The sequence below is a fragment of the Centropristis striata genome, chromosome 8, assembly GCF_030273125.1.
Source record: "Centropristis striata isolate RG_2023a ecotype Rhode Island chromosome 8, C.striata_1.0, whole genome shotgun sequence".
Taxonomy (NCBI): domain Eukaryota; kingdom Metazoa; phylum Chordata; class Actinopteri; order Perciformes; family Serranidae; genus Centropristis; species Centropristis striata.
The window spans coordinates 17,420,785-17,439,467 of NC_081524.1; the positions used below are offsets into that span (position 1 = coordinate 17,420,785).

At 40.1% G+C, this 18,683-nt stretch overlaps 1 protein-coding gene across 2 annotated transcripts in view; it reads left to right on the forward strand.

Moving 5' to 3' along the window:
• The first annotated feature begins 243 nt into the window (after positions 1-243).
• znrf2b (zinc and ring finger 2b) overlaps positions 244-18,683 on the forward strand; it is a 45,502-nt gene continuing 27,062 nt past the window's right edge. Inside the window, exon 1 of one of the 2 annotated variants that reach the window (XM_059339316.1) lies at positions 244-1,055. In XM_059339316.1, coding sequence (XP_059195299.1) covers positions 677-1,055 — 379 coding nt within the window. In that variant the 5' untranslated portion in view covers positions 244-676. The remainder of the gene's footprint in view (positions 1,056-18,683) is intronic. The other variant, XM_059339315.1, reaches the window with a different exon arrangement.

Below are 18,683 nucleotides of genomic sequence, written 5' to 3' on the forward strand. Positions count from 1 at the left end.
GACTGATAAATATTTTTTTCTATTTTGACTAAATGATTGATTCATTATGTGTATTTTAGACATGTTACAACCGTCCCTGCACACAGGGGGAAAATGATAAAATTATATAATATATATATATATATATATATATATATATATATATATATATATATATAACACCGCAGCGGATTTACTTTGAAACTTCTTAGCGGAAGTACTTGTGAGCCCGGCTAGCTTGACAGCTAGTGAGGTTGTCGTGAGTGTAGTGAGGTGTTGTGCGGGGCTTTTTTCTTCCTCACTTCCTTCCTTTGAGCAATGCGTTGTCAGCAGGCAGGGAGGTGCTAGAGCCCGGCTCCTCACTCCCTCATGCGGCTCTGGAGCCATGGCGGAGCGGTTACTGAGGAGAACCGGCGGCTGGGGCTCAGCGGCTCCACAGCAGCGGCTCAACCGAGGAAGGATCACCGTTCCCCGCCGCACAGCCACAACTACCACTGACGGGAAGCAGTGGAGGCTTCTAAACTTTTACACACGGGTTTAGCCTTTGTCACGGCTTGCCGGGTCAACTTTTTATAGCGTCATAGAGTTAGTTCTGCTTTTCTTTAACGTCTGTCCTGTCAATCTGCCTCAGGCGGAAATCTGGCGCACTGTCCCGCAGCCTCTTAAGCTTTTCAAAGCCGAGTGACTGGAGGTTAACATGGGGGCAAAGCAGAGCAGCCCGTCCGCTAACCCCGCTGCTAACGGACGGACCAGAGCCTACTCCGGCTCCGACCTGCCCTCCAGCACGTCCAGCAGCAGCGGCAGTAATGTTAGCAGGACTACCGCCGGGGGCGTGAGGTACCATGCGTCCGGAGCCTCGTCCAGCCAGCACCTTGGGGCCAGGGCAAGGTCTGTGGGGGGCTCCGGAGGTTCCGGGGCCAGACCTCAGTCCGGTATCAACATCCCAAACAGCAGCGGAGCCTACAGCTCCCAGGAGTCCGGGGGCAGCAGCCCGGAGGAGGCGGACAGGGGGCACGACGGTCCCCGGTTGCTGATAGGATCACTTCCAGCTCACCTCTCCCCTCACCTGTTTGGAGGTAAGAGGCTCAGAGCTACTGCTCGCTGGTTCACTGAACCCTAGTGACACTGACACATGACACATGACTGTTTACAGCAGTGGTTGGTTTTGGTTTTTCTTGAGGGACCCACATTTTTACCATTGTAACCCCCCCCCCCCCCCCATTTTTCCATTAGCCGCTATACCGCTAGTAGAGATTACCGCTTGGAGAGTTTACCGCAAGGTGAGGTTACCGCTAGGTGAGTGGACCTGTGTATACTGCAGGAGGGATGATATACATGTCCTTATTCTCGCAATACAGCATGGATATTTGGTGCCCCCCTGGGGGGGGGGCTGGGCCCCCCAGGTTCACTGGTAAATCACTGGTTTACAGTAGGGCTTGACACATCAATCAATCAGACTTTATTTCGAGATCACTGTTCATACAAGAGAGATGCAAACACAAAGTGATTTACATAAAAAGGAGAAAGTAATAATAGTAAAGTAATAATAATAACAATAATAATAATAACAAAACATATAAACAAGCAAACACCCTCCGCCCAGCCCATTACCCTTCACCTAACTAAAAGCTTGAGAAAAAAGATGTGTCAGTTTGACACATGTGAAAGCACATGTGTCAAACTGATCCAGGAAGTGAAGACAGCCCAGGTGATTAGATGGGTGGAGTCATGTGTGCTCCTGCTTGGTTGGAATGAAAACTTGCACCCACTTGGCCCTTTCCTGGATCAGTTTGACATCCCTGTCTTAGATGGAAAAAAAAGTGTGATTTATACATCACATTTTACGGAAATTCAATTTTCATTCAGTTTTCTTTCTCAAAGTCTGTCTCTGCATCAGCCAGGAATCAATTTATGTCCCTTGAATACCTCTTAATTAATCTTAAAATAATCAAATTTGAATATATTTGCCAGTCAATAAAAACACACTGCATTTTCTGTATGAACTTCACCAGGTTAATACAAATGTGGGACAAATTGATTTCCCATGCAAGTTAAGGTGGGACTCTCTCTCCCCCTCTTTGAATGTTGGTTTGATAAACCAAACATCTTGAAGACATCATTCAGCTCTTGGAACTTGAGTTTAGAATAAATACAGCCAGAAGTTTTAATTGTTTTAATTAATTAAAGTAATAATCTCATCAGATTGTCATGTTTGTTAAGTCACAATCTATTAGTGAATGAGGGAACAAAATGGTGATTGAGGCTGATGACAACCCTTGCATTTGCAGTATTACAAACTGTGTGTCTACAACTTTCCCAGGAAAAATCTTAAATTGCACGGCCTGACATTTTTCACCCAGCAGTGTTTAGATGCCAGAGAGGATTTCAAACAAAGGATTAGGGCTGCACGATTATGGCCTAAATGATAATCACGATTATTTTGATCATTGTAATCAGGATTATTAATCACAATTATTCATCGTGTTAGGAAAACATCTCTATTTGTATTGCACTACTATTAAACAAACAATAGGAACAGTTTTTTGAGTGTGCACAGAGTGTCTGGTGCTTGTTGTAAACAAACAGTGATCGCTAAGTGAACACCTCCTGCAGCAGCAGCACATACACACTGTACTGCTAAAGAGCTAACTGTTAGCTTGTTAGCAATTAGCAGACTGAACGCAGAACGACTGCGCGTATATGAAGGATTTGAAGTGGCCCTCAGTACAACTACATACATTTGTCATGAAATCTTAAAAGTGCAGCGTAAAAATGCACAAAATAATTTCTTGCAATTAATGTTGGTCTGCTGTTCTTGCACTGAAAAAAAAAATCACAGTAAGTGGTTATTTTATTTTGCTTCAAACCTTTTGTATTCCTATTTATACTGTTATACATGCATTTGAGCATGAAATATGTTAAGTTACTGCACTGTTAACATATTTAAAATAGCAGTTTCATCATAGCTGGTTAAGTACACGGTCCTGTGCTAGTGTCGATGAAAAATTGTGGGCCAGTTCCAGTTTGATGATGATATACCAAGTAAAACTAGGGACAAGGTCAAATATATTTAGTATAAAATGATAGAACTGGATGTAACCCTCTTATGTGTTATATTTGAAACCTTTGAAATGTTGCAAATGTGGACAAATTCTTTGAGCATGATAGTGTTTTGAAAGTAAAAAACTTCTTCACAATCACATTTTATGTTGGACTAAAGGACTAAAAAAGACACAATGACCAAAACAAAGACACAAAATGATTAAAAAACCCCACAAAATGACCAAAAAAGACACGAAATGAGAAGACAGAATTACCCCCCAAAAACACAGAAGACACAAAATAACTAAAAAAGACACAAAATGACTTACAAAGACATAGAAAGGATTCAAAAAAGGACAAAATTGCCAAAGAGTCCATAGAGTTAAAAGTCTTGCAAAGGCGTACCTTTTTCGGTGCCGGAGGATGGTCTGCACCAATTATCATCCTTATCAAGCAGAAAAAAAGCTCTGGGTTGTCTGCATTTCTTTAAATCAATCACAGTTGTCTTGGGTGGAGCTAAGCCCAGGGTGCAGCCACGGTGCCCTTGCAAAAAAGATAACAATGTTAGAGGAAGGAGAGAATTCTATCTGCCCAATAGGCAGGCTGTACCCACAGTCTACATCCCTTAGGCTAATACATTTATAACACTGGCTTTTTTCTTTATTAACTTTTGGGGGGAAAAGCCTCCTACATTAGTTAATTGACTTGAGATACATTTTCATTACATTCGGTCAGCCTACACAACAGGTTTAGGACAAGCTATTAAAAAACAAATCTGTGCAGAGCGATCGCATCATTTTGATGAGTTGTCATTGAAATCAGCAACATGGATTAAGGTCTAGTTGCAAGGCTAAACACAACCGCTCCGCTGTGTGGCATAAAATGAACAGAAATAGACAAATTGTTAATCACAGTTATTCGTCTGACAATTAATTGTCAACTAAAATGATTGAGACAGCACTTTTGGCACCTCTTGAACTTGATCTATAATTAATAAGTACACTGTAAACAATTGTCTTGTACATTGCCTTGTACTAACCTAACCCTAACAGTAAAATACTGGCAGTAGGGTTGCCAGCATTCTACTGTTAATTTCACAGTTCCCTTACTGTTATCTACTTTACAGTGATAAAACCACATACTGAATTACAGTACCTTTTTGTACAGTAGACTAAAACACACTATAGTGCAGTATGAAGTCACAGTATACTAGTGCAAGCTAGTTGCAATATTGTTGCAATATACAATGCAGTCATTTTTGTAAATAGAGCATATTACTGTCTCAAAGCCAATTACTATAAATTAAGCGCTGTCTTCACTGTAACCTCAGTAATTTTAAAATACCATATACTGTATGAGTTAGTTGATTAAAATAGAGCCATGTGTGCAAGAGAGACTTAGAAAATATCAGTTATATAACCTTTATTTAAAAATGATTAGTATTAAGAGTATGTCCATTGACTGAATACATACAGAGGATGATTAGACGAGGTTTCGGGGGTAAGGTGAGGGTCTTCTCAACGTCAACTGTGCAGACAACTGTAGGGCACAGACAGTATAATCGTAGTGAGAACAGTTTCGTAAGATTCTTGTTAATGCAATATGCACTGCAAACATTAAAAGAAAAATCTAAGTAGTTCAAACATCCTCACTGCATCATTAATGTTGGCTAACTCTCTCTGTAGGCTAACATCAGCACATGAAATCAAACAGGTTGTATTTAGCTTCTCACCAGCATCACCGAAAAGGAACGAACACCTAACACTGAACAAATAACAGGATTTTCCCTGGGTTTTTAGAGGTCTTAGGGGGGTGGGCAGCTGAATCAGCGGGGTTAGCGCTCCTCGGCCTTACATTTAAAAAAAAAAAAAAAGAAGATTGGAGTCAACAGTCAAGCAGGTAAAGAAACGTCTCCTTGTAAAGTAAATTACATCAACCTTGTGCATTTTGAGAGCCAAATGAGAGCACCTCACAAATGAAAACACCTAACATAACATTTTTCACAGTCGGAAGATACTGCATTATAAAATCTTTGTTAGATACTGTGTCATTTTTAATTGCTGTCAACATGCTTTCCACTAGGTCATGGAGTAGCCAGACAGTGTTTTTTTTCCATAAAAGCCCAAATTCGGTGGCCTCCTGCAGATCTAATTCCACTATTCCATTATATACACTGATCTTAATCATTGCATATTTTAAGAATTATTTTAAAGGAAATATAAAATAAATATTAAAGGAAATTCTTGTATATTTTATTTAAGGCATTTTATTTTGACAGTCTTTTTGTAAATTCTGTGGTCAATTTTGTTAACACACTGCACTCGTATTTTAAAAGCGGCATGCGTTTAGCGACAGAAAGTTATTCAAAACAGTTAGTCACAGTTTTGTGTGATTCAAACATTACATTACATTACATCACATGTCATTTAGCAGACGCTTTTGTCATAAAGCGACTTACAATAAGTGCATTCAACCTGAAGGTACTAGACATAGACCACAGGAATCAAGTAAGTGCATAACTTTAAGAGCTAACTGTCATCGCTAAAGTAGTGCTATATGTTAAAGAAGAAAAGAAGAGAAAAGAATAAGAGCATTTTTTTTTTTTTAAATATATATGTTAGGTGACCATGACTTAACCGAGGTATTGTTGGAAGAGATAGGTCTTCAGCCTGCGGCGGAAGATGTACAGGCTGTCTGAGGTCCTGATGTCGGTGGGGAGCTCATTCCACCATTTGGGAGCCAGGACATAGAAAAGTCTGGAAGTGGTTTTGAGGCGAGTTGATCCACCCAGGGTGGGAGTCGCCAGCTGTTTGGCTGATGCAGAGCGTAGAGGACGGGCAGGGGTGTAGAGTTTGACAAGGTCCTGGAGCTAGAGTCTTGAAGCGTATCTGAGCAGCCACCGGTAGCCAGTGAAGGGAGCGAAGGAGGGGTGTTGTGTGTGAAAATTTGGGAAGATTGAAGACCAATCGAGCAGCTGCATTCTGGATGAGAGGTCGGATGGCTTTGGCAGTCAGACCTGCCATGAGGGAGTTGCAGTAGTCCAGGCGTGAGATGACCAGTGCCTGGACAAGGACCTGAGCTGCCTTCTGAGTGAGAAACGGACGGATTCTCCTGATGTTATGCAGCAAGAATCTGCAAGATCTGGTAGTGGCGGTGATGTTTGTGGAGAGGGACAGTTGGTTGTCAAGAGTCATGCCAAGGTTTTTGGCGGTTTCTGTGGAGACAACCACCATGTTCTGGACAGTGATGTGGAGGTCAGTGGTGGGGGAGCCCTTCCCTGGGAGGTAGAGTAGCTCAGTCTTTCCCAGGTTGAGTTTGAGGTGGTGCGAGGACATCCACTGGGAGATTTCGGCCAGACATGCAGAGATACGTGCTGCTGCCTGTGTTTCAGACTGGGGAAATGAGAAGATTGACAATGTTAAACAACTTTAACTGCTAATGTTAGCTCGTGGCTAACGAACGGCTTATGCAACAGTGTATTTGGACCTCTGGCCGCCCGGTCCTTCACATCAAAATGGAGGACACTTTGCATACATGGGACACGCAAGCAGATATTTGATTGGTATGATCCGGTTTTAAGCAGAGTTGTACTCCGATTTGCTCGATGCTTGTCAGTGCATGTCTCTCGATAGCTGCTTTACCTTTTGCTGCTCACATCCACATGGCTTCGACATAATGTAAAAAAGAATAAACTCATCCCTCTTACTTTTTGTAACAAACCCGTGTTTTCTTGTCCATTCCGGGTTAAAAGAGGTTTCAGACTCTCAGCTGCTGAGAGCCTACCCATAGATATATATAAGAAACCCATAGACCCATAGATGTATATAAGAAAGGTGTTTATATATATCAGTGTTTCCCACAGACCAGGTAGCAATGTGTGGTGCTCCACTGACACCGGTGGGTGAATCGAGTGTCACAGTGTGGTGCAGTCGGTCATCGGATGGATGCAGCGGGCGGTGTTCAACACTTTCTGAAGCTGCCACATGAAAAAACCTGTTTCTATTGTTCTTCAGAGTCACCTGCTGAGACACTATAAAGCTACAGCATTTCAGCTCAATCTTACTTCTTTAAAAGTAAGTTATTTAAGAGAAGACAACTAAAAACATTTTTACCAGAACCCTGCCTGGTTTCATTCCTCACCCCAACTAGTTCAATCTTTAGATTCTGTGGCAGGAATGATTTGCACAAAACAACTTCAATTGGAGGTTTTTATTTCAAATAATTAACTTAAGACCTACCTCAACCAATAACCTGTTCTAACTGTTTTGGTAAAATAATGTAAAAAATAAAATATATTAACACAAATAAAATAAAGAAAATAAAGAAAATAGAGAAACTACCTAAGGAACAAAGCCTGATTCAGATTCTGTAGCCTATTTAGTGCACAGCTTCATGTCCTATCAGAACACCTAATTTTTCTTGGCTTCCTGAAAAACAACTCAAGTGCTCTTCATAAGGGACCTCCTTGGGTTCAGGCCCATTTATGGATAGTCTTGCTTGAGAAACAGCAAAAAAACAGCCACAGACAAATCAAAATTAAAATAGGCTACTTTCCCCACTCGTTTTTTTTTTTTAATGTAAGGTCTAAACTTCTCTGTTTCCACCTCACCTGTTGTTTCAGCAGCTGCCTGTCTTACAGGAGCATTTTGTCTGCTGTCCTCTATTTCTCCCTGAGCACCACTGTTTGATGCCTATAGAACATTCAGATAAATTAACGTTTACGAGCCATTTGACTGTTCAACTTTGTTTCAGACTGATACCTCCTCATGCTGCTCCTTGTCCTCTTGACGAGTCCGTTTTTGCCGTGAAAAAAAACTTTCAATACTCATCTGGATTAAAGCAGGAAACATTCGGAAAAACTACTGATAACTACAACAATAATAATATTCATAATAACTTAAAAAATGTGGTCTATTCTTTTTGATTTGACTGTGGGCATAGTAGTCTACTCTATCCCCTCAAATATTAGGGCTGTAAAGTCCTAAATTCTTTAAATATATCACTTTATTATCATTTTAAACCCTTTTAGGTGAGAAAGTAGTCATTTAGATCCCCAGTGCGTCGTTAATTTGTCTAAATACCAGCTGTTTACAATTTTGTTCGGACGAATTCGGTGCTACTCAAGCTAGCCGTCGTGAGCAAGGCACTTCCGGTTACATTCACAAAAATAAAACGCCCGTTGCCCTTTATAACGTTAGAATTTGTGCTTTTACTTTGAAAACAGGAAGCGAACCTACCCTCGATAGCTAACTTGAAGCAGCCGCTTTGACTGCTCTCGTCCCGTTAACGACATTTAAGGAAACCATTAAATATGCCTTAACGTTACCGGAGAGTCTTGACAGCTCTGAGACCGGCCCAGTTCATTGTAAAACATTTATTTATTGATGTGAATGTGGTGTTTTCTGTGTGTTGGCTAACGTTACAGACGTTACAGTTTTTTTTTATCCCCTAGAGAGGAAAAAAAAAACTCCGCCACAAAAAATCATTTTGTGGCGGTTGGTCTCTATTCTGTGGCGGTGCGCCACAGAATGGTCTATGTGTGGGAAACACTGTATATATATATATATATATATATATATGACCCTACTGCCCAGACAGATTGATTGGATTTCGTTCGGTGCACACGCAGACGGTGAGACACGAAGCCAGGCCCTCGTGAAATTCCTTCTCTGGTACCTGCGCTACTCGCTATATAGACCGTGAAAAAGCTTGAACATTGCAACCTTTTACGTTGATGTCCTAAGAGGGTCAGACAGGATTTGATGCACTCGTTGATGACTCAAAACAAGTCGAAAATAACGTTGCGTGTTGTGCTCACAGTGCGATTAGAAATCATCTATTTTTTTCTCTTAGGCGGGAGGCAAAAATGCTTGGGCGCCACGCCTAAGCCGTATAATGGCAGGGAAAACCCTGAATAAGAACCAAAATGACTAACATATTTGAACTAAAAAACTGCCTTACTCCCATAATTACAATAAAAAAGCATGCTAAATGTTACTGCCATAGACTGTATATAAATAATGGACGTAGTCACCGTGACGTCACCCATGTGTTTGTGGACTGCCCGTTGGAAGCCTCGAGTTCATCGTTACACTCGTCGCCATCTTGCGTCGCCATCTTGTTTCAGATACGCGGAGCAGGCCATATTTGGACTGTGGAGGAGCGCGACGGATATGACGACACTGACTACACGCCTCTCTACACCGGCAACCCGACTGAGAGAAGCTGCTGCTAATTCATGTTGGCATTAACTGGAGCATTAACTGGGATGTTAGTTTTGGCTAGCAAAAAACAAAAACTAAATGTATGTTACTGACCTCAGGAAACTGAGCAGCGACTCCTTGGAGTGTCTGTTTGTCCAACCAAATGCTGAACAAGACATTTTTACTGAACAAAACATTCAAATAAACTGTCATTAAGGGAAAATACAGTGTGAAAGGGTCAACGTTATGAGACCGAATCGGTAAACGTGCTCTTTTCTATCTATATAATGTTATATATAACTTTATTGACACATTGCCATGGATACACATTGCTCTGCCTCTCTCCTGATGACGGCTCTCCTTGTCAGTGACCTGTCAATCAAAGCTAGCCACGCCCCAAATCATATGATTATTTATCTTCTATTTTCTTCTAAATGAGGCCATTATTAGAACTATTGACATCAAATTGTCTTGAATATGATTTTTTACTAGCGATTGAGCCCATAATGTTGTCCTGAAATTTTTTTCTGAGGTAATGAATCAAGTGAGAAGTTTTCAAATTTTGCACTGGAATGAATGGGCAGATTTTTCTGCAGCCAAACTTAGCACCCCCTGCTGGAATTTTCTGTGAATTGCAGGCTTAAGGTACTTCCTGGTTGGCCTCCATGCTCAAACATGGAGATTGCCGCCTAGTTACTGCTGTAGCTGTCCAGTCACATGGCAAGTTAAGAAGACCATATGAGACTGATTAATCACAGTTTAATTAAAATAAAATAATAGTATGATAGCAAGCAAACATCATCTAACAAATAAAATATATTTCAATTAACCCTGTGATTTGCTCAAAAAATGCAGAATTAAAATGAATGTTCCAAGAATGGAAAGACCAGAGTTGGCTTCATGACTCCAACGTGTTGTGGCATTTCTCCTCTAGAAAAACAGTTGCTTTCCTTATTTGCGCGGCCTCTCTGCTGTTGATTCCATCACTCCCAGAATGCAATGCTATTTACTAGGGCTGCACGATTATGGCCAAAATGATAATCACGATTATTTTTAATCAATATTTTAATCACGATTATTCATCATGTTAGGGATAACATCTGTATTTTTATTGCACTACTTTTAAACAAACAATAGGAACAGTTTTTAGTGTGTGTACAGCAGGCTTGGAATTTCGTCATTTTAGGGGCAAGGGCATTTGGCCTTCCCGTTCACATTTTTTTTAAGGGCACAAAGGGCAAAAACCTTAACATTCTCATTCACCAAGAAAAATTAATTATGTATTAAAACATTTGTTTTAATTCAAAATTGTAAAACATTGCATTAAGAGAGACTGTGAGTATGGGAGAGAGAGGGAGAGAAATATAATGTGTGTGTGAGAGAGAGAGAGAATGTGAGAGATAATGTGTGAGAGAGAGAGGCTGAAACAGTGTACAGCCTGGCCATAGAAGTGAGAAGGTGCAGACAAATACTGCTAGAGAAAGACAACAGCCACCACTGTGACCTAAACACAGAAGTATCAGAGATACACTTTCTCCTGACGCAGTGCACAATATATTAAATATATTAGAAAGAACCTTTTTGGAAAATGACAAATTAACCTGTTTTGAAAAGATGGCAAAATGAATCTGAAAGAATCATAAAAAAGGAACCTGCTGAGGTGAAATTTACCTCACCCAAATGTCGGCCCCTTGTCCCTGAGATAGTTAGACGTTAGCGATATCCCAACTAGCTAGCTATGGCTAGTCTTAATGACAAGCCAAAATATAAGGATAAGGAGTCGACTTTAAATAGGCTAATACAATGGTTATTACCTGTCAATAGTACTTTCTATAGAAACGTAAATGTTAAGTCCAGTCAAATTCTACCACCTACTTCAGTTGAAACATATCAAAACAGCTTGTCCCGCTTGCTTACCTCTGCTGCTGCGCATCAACACATGGCTCGTTTGAATATTCAAATTAGCCATGTGTTGATGTGTGCATGTCTCGAAGGAGGGAGAGTGGGTTGGGGTTTGACCACTAGGATGGCTGTATAATTCCATAAGCCCACTACGCTTCACTAGCATTGTGTTTATACCATAGACTGTATAAAATATGGACGTAGTCTCCGTGACGTCACCCATAGGGTTCTGAAGAGCTGAAATGAAGCTTTGTGGGCGTTCCCACAGTCGCCATTTTGGCAAAGTTGACTCCGCCCAACTCCCCCGGATAATCCAAAAATGGGCATAGAGCTGCAGCTGAGGCGGCCAAAACACGCCCACTTAGCTTGAAGCTAACAAGCTAGGCTATATGCTACACCGGACGGACAGCAGCCGGCCGGCCCGCTGACCAACACTGCCGTGATGTTCCTGTCTGTTGGTGTCCCAGCTTACACTGCTTAACTCAGGGTAAGTTACTCTATACCTTGAATAAACATAACGTTTACGGATACTTACATGAGGCAAACATGTTAACCTGAATTTTAATTTAATTTTACTTAAGCTAGAAGTTGTTTATTTTGGATGACCCTTGATTAAACTTTATTATGAGCTGAGTGATATGTAATTAGGTTAGTAGGCCTATTCTTACCGTAGATGTTGGATTGATACTGGCACATAATTATATATTTTTTGCTTATTAATAACTTCTACTCAGGTATGATTAAAACAAACGTATTACATTAGTAAATCTGCGAGTTGTTTCTCAGTGTAGATGTGTCAAGGCGTATCAGTTAACGTGTAAAAAAGATAATCCCCCACAGCGCTATTAAACAGTATGCATTTACCTTTATGATGTGACACTGACAGACTGTCTGGGATTATTATCTGGAATATCAGTTAAGACAAAAAGGCCATTTTATATTTATATTTACTTATTTCAGTACATTTGTCAATAAATTTAACTTCCAGTCTTGGTAACTTGACTTTAGACGGCTGACATTATGATCACATTATCTGTCTTCAAAGGACTACAAAATAAATTAATTTGAATAATGTTTTATATTTTTGAGGTGTGAATCCCTTCTTCCATTTTATCCTTCAAATGTCACACTAGTGTTTTCAACATTATTTAGGCACTCTTCATAGCTTTTTGTTATATATTTTTTTACCTGAAGCATTTAATACTCTCATTTATTTTCCTCCCATAGTCAGTGTCAATCATTGGTGACAGCTCTGTGTCCAGCGAGCTGCTGGACATCAGTGTCTGCTGGTGGACTGTGGTGGAAAGACCTTCTCCTCTTCTTTGAGGAAGAGCTGCCCAGATGTCTTCTTCTTCCACTTTGACGGCAGCAGCAGCAGCAGCATGGGGGAGGTCAGCAGGTCAAGCTGCTCACCATCATGGAGAACTTTTCTAGACTTAAATATTGTCCACCTTGTTGTTTTTTATGCATTTCAATAAATTATATTTACATTTGAGCTAACATTGTCTTTATTGCTGTGTGAAAATGTTAGATTCAAAATATGTGATATAATACAACACAGATAAAACATTAAGCATTTATGTTCAACTCTTATTCCAGGTGATATATGTCTAATTTAAAAAATGTGAGAATACAATCAGGAATCTGATAAATTAATGCTTTTAATAATATGATTTAATGCAAAAACACTACAGCAGCAAAATATTTAAGTCAAACTACACATACATAAAAACATCAATATGTAACCTCAGATATTGATAAATTGTTGACGTGTTTGAGTCCAGTTGTCTCATGTGGAGCATCGAGGTCCACCTTGTCTGCATCACCTGCAGAGGAAAACTTTACACAGACAAATAGAGATGTAAGTAAAATATGTGTTACAACGGACAGGCTGTATTTTCATTTCAGTTTTAATATACTGATTATTGTTTAGGATAACGAAACACATTCAACAGTATTGACTACTCTCAATATAGCCTGTTAGTAAACGTTATCATGCTTTGCACAGTTCCTCCTGAAATTCAGACTTAACGTTATGTGTTAACTAAAGTCGATCACAATCAGTCGGTGTCTGGAGTGTTTTAATATTAAAATGCCTGCTTTGATACTGATATTAAATAAAAAAGATAAAGTCTGGGGTCCTGCGCCGTCAAATTTTACGTGACCGAATATTTTACAGTCTGAGTCTTTATAACAAACTCCGTTATTTCTGAACCATGCTTAAATGTGATGCTCTTTAATTACACAGATATTATTGTAATTACACACAGATGAACACGTTAAATTGGGCCGAGTGTAGCGTTAACTTGATGCAATGGTTTAATCATCATTTCATAACATCGCACAATGTTACCATACTAACATGGTGAAGCTTTATTTTCCAAACACACAGACGCTGTGTTTGATTCCAAGTATTACAAAAATAAATTATAATACTTCTGTATTACTTATGACTTCAGTCACCATACCGGTTTAACAATATCTTCTTTACTTCACTCCCGTTAGCATTGAAGGCAGCATTAGCTGGCTAACAAACTACTGTAAACGTTAATAAATGATCATTTATAAATAAAATAAAACGACAATAACACTCACCAACAACTGGAGCCTGGGATTCTTGTGGAGCAGTGGTACAGCTCACCACACAGCAGGTGGTGTTAATAGTCCGATGTTTGCCTGTAAAACTCTCCGACAGCCGACAGGGAAAGTTTCCAGTGAATTAGCCACGGCGCTAGTAGCTACAGACAGCTAGCAGCTAGCGCCGTCCGCTACGTCACCTGTCACTCAGAGCGGGGACTGCTTCATTATGCAGAATTTTCGAAACTTAAACTAGTGAGATATAAAATAATTCACCCCCCTCACAGTTGACATGGAAGAGGAAATCAGCTTTTGAGAGTAGAGCCATCGTTTGAACCAGGCTGTAAACATGTTTATTTCTACTGTGAAATCGGACATTTTAACATGAGTCAATCTAACTTGCTCCCTTCTGCAGCCTGCCTCAAGCGGCGAGTCGAGGAATTGCAGTTTTTGGTACTTCCGCATAGGCTTCTCAGCTCCGGACCGGAGCTTGCCGCTTGGTTTATACTGGAACTTTGACAGGGGCGCAAAGGCCACCTTGGCTGTAAATTGAACATTTTTTCCCAGCTCTACAGCTGGGAAAGACTGCTGCAGGACGATTGTGCCGCTTCGACTCGTTCTTACTCTTTTTAACGAGTCGCGGGGGCCGGAGGCTTGTAAAGAAGAGTAACGAGTCTTCAAAAGTCTCCAATAACATCAGAAAATGTCGCTGAATTTGTCGCCAGTTGCTTTTTTGGAAAATAGTTGCTAAGGGGGTCTGAAAAGTCGCTAAATATAGCAACAAAGATGCTAAGTTGGCAACACTGCTTCGCTGGCTTTTACAAATGCCGCGTGTTGTTGTAGCATCGAGTACTACGTCACATCCTGCTTAGCGTGCTGTCCAATCAGCAACCAGGCTTTTTTTAGGGGAGAAAAACGGCCGTGCCCCCTGGTGGTTGGTGGACTACTGCTGTAAAAAGTGCTTGATTAGATTTGCAGGAGAGCCGCATTTTAAAATGGAAGTACAGCAGACGTTCAGGTTAATTTAATCGTGGCGGCCAAATTCTTGATCACGATTAAAATTCGATTAATTGTGCAGCCCTACTATTTACAATTTATTACAGTATTTTATGGGAAACGGCAAACTACCTACAAATATTGCCCAGAATGCATTGGTTTCTACAGTATAATACCTTTTTTAACAGAAAACAGTATGTTACTGTCACAATTTGGCTGTTTTCTTACTGCAGTTTGTTACAGTGTACTGATGTTTGTAAATAACCAGAACCACAAGGACACAGCTGATACAACTTAAACAGGCAGTGACTGGAGATGCTGGCCAGTGACTGAGTGGCCCCTGCTGGTTTTAATAGCATTCATGTGTGAGGGTGATGACTCATATGTTTGAGTTGAACCAAACATCAAGATGAACAATGTGAGCCTCCTTGTGAATGTCCTTTTATTGAGTTCATTCTTGAAAAGGTTTGTCAAGTTGTTAATGTAAGTCAAGTAGACCCTATATTCCGTTTTTATTTCTTTAATTGTTATTTGGCTGGTTAGAAAGTGTTTGCTCACAGAGGAAAGACGAAAATGCTCTCAATTCTTAGAGGCATCTGTAAAGACAATTGGCTTGTCTGAGGTGAATTTGGCTTGGCCTGGAAAAGATGAGAGGAGGTGGTTGCAGCCGGGAGAAGATACATAATCTGCAAGCAAGTTGAACAGTTTCCAGCAGAATACAGAATATAAGGAAAGTCATATAAACATTTTCCCATTATTTATGATACTGATCTATTCATCTTCTGCTGAGTCACCAATAGTTGTGGCTTACATTAAGCTCTGTGTAATATGGTAATAAAATGGCTCATATCTGAGATATTTCTGAGAGCTTACATATTTACACACACCTTTCTTATAAACTCAAATTCATTAATGTCCCAAAACATATTGTATGTGAAACATTTGGAATTAATTTATACACTCTCTGTGGCTTCGTGACTATAGACTATTTATATCTACACACTATTTTTGACACATTTTTAATTAACTGTGAGGTCATCATCCCACACACCTTTTAGTCTATTTATTTTATATTGCATTAAGCACTTCAAAAAGTGCAATAGCTTATATATCAATGTAGTGTATGCAGTTTTTAAAACAAATACATGAATGCACTATATTAGTTTGAGTCAGCAGAAAGGCGCCTAATAATTAACTCAACTTTTTAAGGTTACTTCCTCTATTATGCTGCATGCTACACACATACACACGCACACACAAACACACACGCATCCTTGTATTCCAGTGGTTTTCAAACTGGGGGGTGCTCCCCCTACGGGGACCCAGAGTTATGACAGGGGGGCATATAAATATAAATGATGCATTTTTTTAGCTCGCTACCAAATCACTGAAGTTTGTGAAAGTTCTGCCAAGTAAACAAAAAGCAAAAGATGAATCCACACCAAATATCACAACTAAAGACAAAACAAAGACAAAGACAAAAAGATATGATGAGGCATATCTGGCCCTCGGCTTCACCAGTACAACAGTGGGTAATGAGGAGAGGCCGCAGTGTGTTGTGTGTTTCAAAATATAAAAATACATAGCTACTTTCACTATCATATACATTTTCCAGTTGCAAGGTATTTTTTGACCTCATGACCTCAGACGCAGATTATTTTTTATGTTGTGAATAAAAGAAGCAGACCAGATAGCGCTCAGGCGCTGATCCCACACCCTCCGCCCTCGTCTATCTACCTCCTACTGTAGACATTAAGAGGAAAAAAAAGATGTATGGCATTGAGTCATCATGCACATTCATTTGGATTAATTTAATTACTTTGATATTTAAAAGTTTAAGAAAAGGAAGAAGATAGCCCAGAGACAAAAGTGAAACTGAAAGTCAACTTTGTTTGGTCATTCATTCATTCATTCATTCATTCATTGTATAATTTAATTGTCTACCAGCCTAGTTTATTAGTGAAGTGTATGGAACTACTCTGCAGAGTGGAGTGTCTAACAACCGGATTCATTTGTTGTGTGATGTAATAATGAGGTCACTGGTAGTTTCATCACTACCAATGAAATGAAAATATTGATTGGTGCAGCTTTAAGCTATTTTTGTTCTTCATAGCGTGTACTGTTGCTTTGTACTTTCAACTAACGAACTAACCATCAACATTTTCAAAGCACCTTCCCCAACACAGCCAGCATATCACCAATACTTTTTCATAAGTACAACTATTGTGTTTCATGTACATTACTACAGGGCATGCAGTGGTATATAGACTGTATGATGATGTGTGAGAGGGAATATTCATGGGGTTCAATGTTTCCCTTGGGTTTACAGTCTTGGGAGGGGGGCATGCCCCCCAGGGAAAAAATGCACCTAAATGCATCAATCTTTGAGAGCTAAACACAAACGGCAAACACCTCACACAACATTAATCCACAGTCGGGAGACACAGTGACATAGAATCTTTATGCCCCCCAGAGAATTAGTTTTTTCAATTTAAAGCCCAAATTAGGAAGCCTCTCACACATTCTAATGCCACTATTCCATCATGTACACTGAGCTTAATCATTGCAGATTTTAATGAATTATTGTAAAGGAAAATATGGGTTCTTGTACAGTAGTGTTCAAAATAATAGCAGTCCAATGTGACTAACTAACAGGTTTTTAGTATATTTTTTATTGCTACATGGCAAACAAGGTACCAGTAGGTGCAGTAGATTCTCAGAAAAAACCAACAAGACCCAGCATTCGTGACATGCACGCTCTTAAGGCTGTGCAATTGGACAATTAGTTGAAAGGGTTGTGTTAAAAAAAATAGCAGTGTGGCATTCAATCAGTGAGGTCATCAATTTTGTGAAAAAACAGGTATGAATCAGGTGGCCCCTATTTAAGGATGAAGCCAGCACTTGTTGAACGTGCATTTCTCTTTGAAAGCCTGAGGAAAATGGGTCATTCAAGACATTGTTCAGAAGAACAGCGTACTTTGATTAAAAAGTTGATTTGAGAGGGGAAAACTTATAAAGAGGTGCAAACAATTATAGGCTGTTCAGCTAAAATGATCTCCAATGCTTGAAAAAGGAGGGCAAAACCAGAGATACGTGGCAGAAAAAAGGAAGATAACCATCAAAATGGATGGAAGAATAAGCAGAATGGCAAAGGCTCAGCCAATGATCAGCTCCAGGATGATGAAAGACAGTCTGGAGTTACCTGTAAGTGTTGTGACAGTTAGAAGACGTCTGTGTGAAGCTAATCTATTTACAAGAATCCCCCCCAAAGTCCCTCTGTTAAAAAAAAGGCATGTGCAGAAGAGGTTACAATTTGCCAAAGAACACATCAACTGGCCTAAAGAGAAATGGAGGAACATTTTGTGGACTGATGAGAGTAAAATTGTTCTTTTTGGGTCAGAGGGCCGCAGACAGTGAGACGAGCCCCAAACTCTGAATTCAAGCCACAGTACACAGTGAAGACAGTGAAGCATGGTGGGGCAAGCATCATGCTATAGGCATGTTTCTCCTACTATGGTGTTGGGCCTATTTATCACATGCCAGGGATCATGGATCAGTTTGCATATGTCAAAATACTTGAGGAGGTCATGTTGCCTTATGCTGAAGAGGACATGCCCTTGAAATGGGTGTTTCAACAAGACAATGACCCCCAATAGTAAACGAGCAAAATCTTGGTTCCAAACCAACAACATTGATGTTATGGAGTGGCCAGCCCAATCCCCGGACCTTAATCCAATTGAGAACTTGTGGGGTGACATAACAAATGCTGTTTCTGAAGCAAAACCAAGAAATGTAAATGAATTGTGGAATGTTGTTAAATAATCTGGAATAGCAGTGGAATAACAGCTGAAAAAGGTGCCACAAGTTGGTTGACTCCATGCCACACAGCAGGGATTCCTGCAGACCTTATTTGGCCAGGCGCCCCCGCCCGGCCTGAAATCTGTAGCGCCCGGGCTGGAATGTCCAAAAAAAAAAAAAAAGATT